Source organism: Carassius auratus, chromosome 40 (assembly GCF_003368295.1).
Source record: "Carassius auratus strain Wakin chromosome 40, ASM336829v1, whole genome shotgun sequence".
Lineage (NCBI taxonomy): Eukaryota > Metazoa > Chordata > Actinopteri > Cypriniformes > Cyprinidae > Carassius > Carassius auratus.
The window spans coordinates 12,089,636-12,098,456 of record NC_039282.1 but is presented as its reverse complement, the minus strand read 5'-3'; the positions used below and the strand labels follow the sequence as shown (position 1 = coordinate 12,098,456).

Here is an 8,821-nt window from a genome sequence, read left to right as displayed (position 1 = left end):
TATAATATTATATATATATTTATATAATATTATATATATATTTATATAATATTATATATTATTTATTAACATTTTATACAACATTTTTGTAAAAGTGCAAACGTTCTACCACAATGTATTAACAATAATATTATGCGTGTTTGTGTGCTTGTATATATATATATATATATATATATATATATATATATATATATATATATATATATATATATATATACATGCTCGTGTGTGTTCGTGTGTGTGTTCGTGTGTGTGCGCGCGCGCGCGTGTGTGTGTGTGTTGATAGATAGATAGATAGATAGATAGATAGATAGATAGATAGATAGATAGATAGATAGATAGATAGATAGATAGATAGATAGACAGACAGACAGACAGGTATTCTATTAACTATGAACTTTATTACGATAAGTATATGTTAATTTAGTTACTAACCAAAGCAAAAGTCATATTAAACATCAACGTATAATCGTCAAATGTTACCTTTAAGTCATGTGCTATCGTTCAACCCCGGTGTAAGATTGTACTTGTAGTACGAAACGGAACATTCTCTTGATATCTAGTACGTTAACAGCTAGCTTACAAAACTACATTACCCATCATTCCTAGCACCAACGGCCTGTGCTGCTCACATCCTGTCCGGTGAAGATATCGGGCGGCTGCAGAACCAAACCTAGTCTGAGGCTGCTATATTTCGTAATTAAATCAATTAAATATTGATTGAAATAACTCAGACCACTGTGAACGATAAATAAAGAGCACAATGGTAAGTAGAGATGCCTGTTTTGATTGTTACGATCTCTTATTTTGATCAGTTTGACTATGTGTGTCCTCTTCAGCTAACAGGCTAACGTTAGTGTGATACATGGCGATAAATTAACAACACGACCAAGGTCATAAATCAATCTATTTAGACATGCAGTATTGACTATAATATCCAGAAGGAAAAAAAATAACCAGCCTTTCATCGTTTCTATTTCGGGTCCAGAACAGGAAATAACGCTGAATGAATGAAGCTAAATGCTCATGGCTAGTTATTTGATGCAAGCTCTGTTTAATTTCTCTATTATATCAATAATGTCTTTACATATAAATAATAATACAGTATGTAATACATTCATAATGGCAACTCATGTATCGTCAGCTATTTAAATTGTTCAACGCGTTGTCATTATTCTTAAAAGAAGCATGTGACATGTAAGTGAATGATTTTGTGAGACACAGCTCTGAACTTTTCTCCTGTTGTTCTTGTGCAGATCCGCTTTATCCTCATCCAGAACCGAGCAGGGAAGACCCGGCTGGCCAAGTGGTACATGCAGTTTGATGATGATGAGAAGCAGAAGCTGATTGAAGAAGTGCATGCCGTAGTGACAGTCCGTGATGCCAAGCACACCAACTTTGTAGAGGTATAACACTTAGTTTTAACATTTTATATTTGCTGTGGTTCAGAGGATTACTCCGCATTTACCGTGCATCAAAAAAAGAAGTATTCCATTTGATAATTTCTGAAATATAATTTATATGGGATTGGTAAAAACGTCATCATAGATGTCATGTGATGTTTTAAAGGTCTCTTCTAGGAAATGTACAAATCAAGATGTTTCTGTCTGGTCTTACATACATCGTTTTCCCCTTCAGTTCAGAAACTTCAAGATCATTTACAGGCGATACGCTGGCCTGTACTTCTGCATCTGTGTGGATGTGACGGACAATAACCTGGCCTACCTGGAAGCCATTCACAACTTTGTTGAGGTAATTGAGGAGCTGTCTTAAAGGAATATTTACCCAAAAATGACAATTAGTTGAAAATCTGCTCACCCTTGGGCCTTGAGATTTGGAGAAATGTGGTTTCTCACCAATGGATCCGATGCAGTGAATGGGTGCCGTCAGAATGAGAGTCCAAACAGCTGATAAAAACATCACAATAATCCACAACATCACTCCATCAAGTAACATCTTGTGAAGAAGAAAACTAGTGTTTGTAAAAAACAAATCCATCATTATGGTGTGGTAAACAATGCTTGAGCTGGGCATGTTTTGCTCCTGATTCAGACGAGAGAATGTTTTCACTGGAGAAATGGATAGAGGAATCGTATTTTAAGTTTTGTTTATTATAAACATTCACTACATACCTACACATTAACTGATGCACTGGAGTGGATTATTGTGATGTTTTTATCAGCTGTTTGGACTCTCATTCTGACGGCACCCATTCACTGCAGTGGATCCATTGGTGAGCAAGTGATGTAATGCCAAATTTGATCATATATAAAAGAATATATATATATATATATATATATATATATATATATATATATATATTATTCAGCTCCCACAAAAATAACATCTAATGTGTTCTGCATTCAACTGAGCAGCTAAATGATGTGATCAACACACTTCCTGAACACTGACTTGATTACGCCACACAAAATCCATAATTTAAAACCTCTCTGATATGCACTTTTATTAAACTTAAGTCAAAATGAGAAATGCAGACTCTTAAGGGAAGTGTAGGCTGTTAGCTTTGAGAGATCAGGAGATTCACTATAGTGATGGTTTATAATGTTCAGCATGATCAATGTGCTCTGCGTTGGTTTTTAAAAGTGATTGCCTGCTTGTTCTTCTTCAAATAACACAAATATCCGCATAATCAAGCTCTTAGTCATTAAAAGAAATGCTGTCAATTAGGTCTGGGTGATGCATCTTGAGATGGATGTATTTGCTCTGAAATGGTTTTAAGGGTAATTTACCCCCAAGCTTCCAATCAGAAGAATCATTATTTTGACCGAACAGCCACAGCTATCAAGCGGATTCAAAATGTTTAACGCAAGCAGTAAAGTATGTTTTCCACGCTTTCATTTCTACTAAATGGAATCAAGGGAGAATCATTTTATTTTTGTGTCCCAATACATCATAAACACAGCAATATGTGTATGTATATTATTTCAATGAATATCTTAAAGCATTGAAAAATGGTCCGTGTGTAGCATTTTAAAAGCGACGAATGAATCAGATTTTCCAGCTCGATCGTTTCAGCAATTGATATTTAGATCAGAAATATGTGGCAAATGAGCAAGCACAAAACTGAACCACTGCCACAGGCTTTAGGGAACTAAATGACTCAATTAAAGAAGTGCATTCAAATCTCTGGCATTATGTAATTGCTTTCTGTGCGCATGTGTGATATGTGACCGGAACGGATCATAAGTGCAGCGCATCGAGACTGAGCGAGTGTTTGCAGTAAAGAAAGAAGGAAAAATATCACAAACTCTCATGACCCAAAAAATGATGAAAAGGTGTTCACATCTCATGCAGCAGAAGTAGAGCTGGATCAGTCAAAACGCTTCATGAGAGGATGATGTACGAGCTTATTTAACATCACAAGTGAAAACATATGCAACACTCGTAGTCCGATATGCAAATGATTATGTTTTGAAATCACTACAGGGAATGAACCTGATTTATTAATAATGTCATGTAAACCTGTGCTGCTGCTTTCTTATTGAGGTGAACGATAGACTGTTGTGGTTAAGTGTATACAATCGATTGAAAATTATCTGTTTCTTTTTCTTTTTTTCACAGGTTTTGAATGAGTATTTCCACAATGTTTGTGAATTAGACCTGGTCTTCAATTTCTACAAAGTAAGTGTAGAACTAACCTAAAACATTTCTATAAAAAAAGCACGTTGTATATCCATCTGTTATCTGTATAGAGTTATTTGTATTAAAACGTGTTTTTTTTTATGTTCTTAAGATTTTCAAGGTGCTTAGACTCACAAAATCTACATTTTATTTGGTTGAAAATACAGCACAGAAATGTGAAGAATGATAGTAATCTAAAATACCTGTTTCTGTTTCAATATTTTTTAAAATGTAATTTATTCCTCTGATCAAAGCTGAATCCTCAGCATCATTCCTCCAGTCTTCAGTGTCACATGATCCTTCAGAAATCATTCTAATATGCTGATTTACAGCTCAAGAAAAAAAAAAAGTATTATCCATATTGAAAACAGTTGCTTAATATTTTTTTTTTGTTTTTGTGGAAACCATGATACTTTTTCAGGATTATATGATGAATCTAAAGTTTGAAAGCATTTATTTATTTATTTTTCAAACTTTGTTACGTTTGATCAATTTAATGCATCCTTGAGAGAGAGAGAGAGAGAGAGAGAGAGAGAGAGAGATACACATTTCAAAAAAATAAATGCATAAATAACTGACGTGATTTACCTTTAACAATCAAGAGGCCTTATTGTTTAGTTAAATGCTAGGTTGCATCTCTCCGTGGAGTGTTTCAGTAAAAGGAACATTTAGAAAAGGCAGAAAAAAGGCCCAAGCAGCAAAAACTAGGGAGAGAAAAAGATGTAATTAGCTCTGATTCAGCAGCAAATCAGCTCCATGGCAACAGGTATTTTATACATAATTACAGCAGTCATACAATTAAGAACATCCACAGTCTGCCGCTGAAGGAAAACCATCAGCAATTAGAGAAAAAAAAGAGTTGCCACAGTTAATTGCATTTGATTTCTCCTCCGCTAATTACCTGATGTGTTTCTGATTCCGCCTACTGCATGAACGGTTTGGCCCACACGCTGATGAGATTTCATTTCTGTTAACCCTGTAAAGCCTGCTGTGGGAAATAATAGTCGGAAAGATCTCATTTGAAATGCAACAGTTTATTGGAAGATTTACACATGGTCAAACATTTTTGAGACTTCAGGCTTTTATGGCTTAAAGGAGAATGTGGAGCTGATATCGGAGTAGGATAAAAAGCAGGTTTTTATTCAGAGGCCCAAACTGAGGAGGAATATGCTGTTTGGTGCAGTTGCGGATATTGATATGGCCAAAAAGTATGAAATTCTCATTTGCTTGTCATTTAAATGAGCGAGATCTTTAAAACGGTATAACAAGACTACTTGCATACAATGCACATAAATATCACTTCTAGTAAATAACTGCTATTTTATTACAGTGAGATATTTAATTATTTCATTTCTGATCAATGCACTGTTGTTTTTATTGCAGGGGCAAAACTTAATATTGAGAGATTTACAAACAAGCATGATACATTTTAACGTTTTTCTTCATGTGTGTATATATATATATGGATAATCAAGTGAACTTAAGATGTTTCAGTCCAGTATGAGGTTATCTTGAAATATTGCTAAGAATATTTCAGTATCAGTAACGAGGCAGTTTTGATCATGGGTCATGTTTCAGGTGTACACCGTGGTGGACGAGATGTTTCTGGCAGGAGAGATCCGAGAGACCAGCCAGACGAAGGTGCTCAAGCAGCTCCTCATGCTGCAGTCTTTGGAATAACGAGCCTGTCAATCAATCAGCCACCTCTGCTGCAGGCTCCGCCCATCTCCACAGGCTCCGCCCACCCTGCTGCAGCCAAGCCATATTATTCGCGTGAATGGAAGTCTTGCTGTAACACATCCACCGTCATTTCACCCTTTCTTTAAACTCCATGTCCACGATGAAGGATGTTGTTATTCTGTTCAAGTTGCTATGTTTATTAAACCTCCCCGGTTATTGACCTATTTACTCATCGGCATAGACAGAATTGAATACTTCAGCGATTTTATAGTACATTAGACTTCAATGTCTCAGACTGGCAACCTTTCCAAGTCCGTTCATTAACACTAACACAGATAATAGCATCACTTTGGCTTGGAAGCTTCGGTCCTGTAAATGCAAAATCCATGGGCGGCACTACTATATATATAAAACTTGATTTTATCAAACCAATCCTCCCCAAGCATGTCCAGCTCATTTAATGAAACATTCAAATCAAATGTTATCTATAGTCCTGTCAAAACCTGTGAAGATTGTTTTGTATTGTGTACATTATATATGCATCTATTTTATTGTAAATGTTATGAACTAACCAGTCATTCCTGGCATCTAAGCACTCTGTTTCTGCTTGTTTGAAGTCTGTTGGTTTTATGGAGAACTCGAGCCAGTGATTAGCGAGCGCTTTAGAGAACAAGGCTGAGTGGAAGAGTGGAACTCAGGGGGGAAATGACAAAAGATGGTCTACTTTTAATTTCCCCTTTTGTGGCGGCGGTTCCCTCGCGCCAAGAGCTCTATGGCAACTGCTCAGCCTTGAAACACTCCACTGCAGTTTCTTTCATGAGTTGCTATGAGAATCTGTCTTTAATTTGTATGTGTATGTTTCATATTTCATATTTCCTTGAGTCCAGGGTATTCTAGATCTGCCTATTTGTCCCCGAGAGATTGCGGAGTAAAAGTTGATGTAAGTCGTGTTACTGTCACGTGTGTGTTGCTGTCAGTGTATATATCCATACAGGTGAAATAAATAAAATTACAACTGTATTTCATACAAGGATATTGCGTTGAACAATTGAGAACAATTGAGTGTTCTGAATTTTTTTTTTTTTTTTTTTACATGTGCTATACTGCCATCTATCGGATACTGACGAGTATGCAAATATTTGACGAAGTAATTAGTTACCAGTAATGTATTTTAGCCTCTGACCATAAAGGGAACGAGCGAATGTAAAAACGTACATTAAATAAATTAATATGTGCCCATAGTTTAATAAACTAAGTTATCAAAGTTAAGACTGTTAAGACACAGACTGAAGCAGTTTAAGACTTCGCTTCTTTTGTGATGATTTTGGCTCACATTAAACAAAAAACCTGGTCAGGTGGTCTGGAAGCCCAGGTTTTTTTGACAGTGACCTTCAGCTCATCTGCATTGTTTGGTCTCTTGTTTCTCATCTTCCTCTTGACAATAGCCCATAGATTCTCTCTGGGGTTCAGATTTGGGGAGTTTGCTGGCCAGTCAAACACACCGTCACCATGATCATTTAACCAACTTTTGGTGCTTTTGGCAGTGTGGGCAGGTGCCAAATCCTGCTGGTAAATGAAATCAGCATCTACATAAAGCTGGTCAAGCATGAAGTGCACCAAGAATTCTTGTTAAACCGATGCAGTGACTTTGGTTTCCAAAAAACACAATGGACCAACACCAGCAGATGACATTACACCCCGAATCATCACAGACTGTGTAAACTTAACACTTCACTTCAAGCAACTTGGGCTATGAGCTTCTCCAGCCTTCCTCCAGACTCTAGGACCTTGGTTTCCAAATGAAATACAAAATTTCTCTCATCTGAAAAGAGGACTTTGGACCACTGGGCAACAGTCCAGTTCTTCTCCTTAACCCAGGTAAGACGCCTCTGACATTGTCTGTGGTTCAGGAGTGGCTTAAGGAGGAATACGACAACTGTAGCCAAATTCCTTGACACGTCTGTATGCCTTGACCCCAGCCTCAGTCCATTCCTTGTAAAGTTCACTCAAATTCTTGAATCGATTTCGCTTGACAATCCTCATAAGACTGCGGTTCTCTTGGTTGGTTGTGCATCTTTTTCTTCCACACTTTTTCCTTCCACTCAACTTTCTGTTAACATGCTTGGATACAGCACTCTGTGAACAGCAAGCTTCTTTGGCAATGAATGTTTGTGGCTGACCCTCCTCGTGAAGGGTGTTAATGATTGACTTCTGGACAACTGTCAGATTAGCAGTCTTCCCCATGATTGTGTAGCCTAGTGAACCAAACTGAGAGACTGTTTTTAAGGCTCAGGAAACCTTTGCAGGTGTTTTGAGTTGATTAGTTGATTGGCATGTCACCATATTCTAATTTGTTGAGATATAAATACAATCAATCCCACTGACGTCTGCAGGTGAGAAGAGGAGATTGTGAAGAATGGGAGAAGTGCACAGCATGGGAAAATATATATTCAAAAATAACATTTTCTAATAACCTCAACCTCATTTAGCAGGAGCGACACAAATGTGAATAAGGAATAAGTTTTCAATTTAATAATTAAAACACAAAAATTGAAATAAATGTTTTTAAATAGTCACATTACTAGACATTTTAAACTGTTTAATTCACTAAAATGTTAAAGCAATAAAAGGAATTTTTAAATGTCACTTCATAAAATACAGGTAGTTTGTGAGATTTATAAAAAATGCCAATGACAAACTAAAGATTAATTAAACAGTTTTAACATTTAACACAATCGATTAGATATTCTATCGGTCTGTGTGCTTTTTTACTGTAGGAAAATGTACACATTAATTTGTGTCTACACTGCAAAAAAAAAAAAGTGTTATAATCAAACTCGCTCTTTAAAATGGAAGACCTGAATTTTAAATGTGCAATGGTACAATTATGTACAAATTTAAGATTATGTCTACGATAATTAGTTTTCAACTAGTGACAAATTTTTTAAAACTAAAATTTATTAATTATTAAAATAAAGAAATTTCACAAACACACTTCTTTATTACATTAAAGGCTGTATTACTTAATAATAACCAAAAATAAGAATTAATGCCATTTTTTATTTTATTTTACGCTTTTATCTTAAATCTTGTCAAAACCAGATTAAGTCGATTGTGGACCAGACCAGATTGTAGACTAGTCTTTAATGCTCTAAACCAGTATAACATTCACAAAGCAATTAGCAACTGTTACGTTTTGGTGGCCAATTTGTATGAAATATTATGTTATGATATAATTTGCACAAGGCCTAATGACCGTCATGCTTTCTTTCTTTCATTCCGAAATCATGTTTCCATCCAAATCAAATTAAATCACCACATCTTAAAATAGTCAGACTTTCTCATGAGACAGGGTTAAGGATATTTTAATTTCTTGTAATTGTCGCGTTTTATGCATCTGCCACCTAGAGATAACTGGATTATAATTTAAATCATTTTCTAAAGAACAAAAAGGTGACACATAAAAACAGAGACTAGGAAAAACGACATTCTCTTCACA

At 35.8% G+C, this 8,821-nt stretch overlaps 1 protein-coding gene across 1 annotated transcript; it reads left to right on the top strand.

The window, feature by feature from the left end:
• Positions 1-608: 608 nt before the first annotated feature.
• Positions 609-6,355, top strand: LOC113058588 (adaptor related protein complex 2 subunit sigma 1). The gene is made up of 5 exons (XM_026226619.1): positions 609-766; positions 1,257-1,406; positions 1,639-1,752; positions 3,583-3,642; positions 5,221-6,355. Exons 1-5 carry the CDS (start codon positions 764-766, stop codon positions 5,320-5,322), a joined length of 429 nt encoding a protein of 142 aa, XP_026082404.1. The 5' UTR covers positions 609-763; the 3' UTR covers positions 5,323-6,355.
• Positions 6,356-8,821: the final 2,466 nt, after the last annotated feature.

What these genes read in the sequence shown, in the direction of transcription:
- LOC113058588 (XM_026226619.1), top strand. An exon ending in AGCACACCAACTTTGTAGAG is followed by an intron (nt 1,407 to 1,638) that starts GTATAACACTTA and finishes TTTCCCCTTCAG; the next exon opens with TTCAGAAACTTCAAGATCAT. An exon ending in TGGTCTTCAATTTCTACAAA is followed by an intron (nt 3,643 to 5,220) that starts GTAAGTGTAGAA and finishes GTCATGTTTCAG; the next exon opens with GTGTACACCGTGGTGGACGA.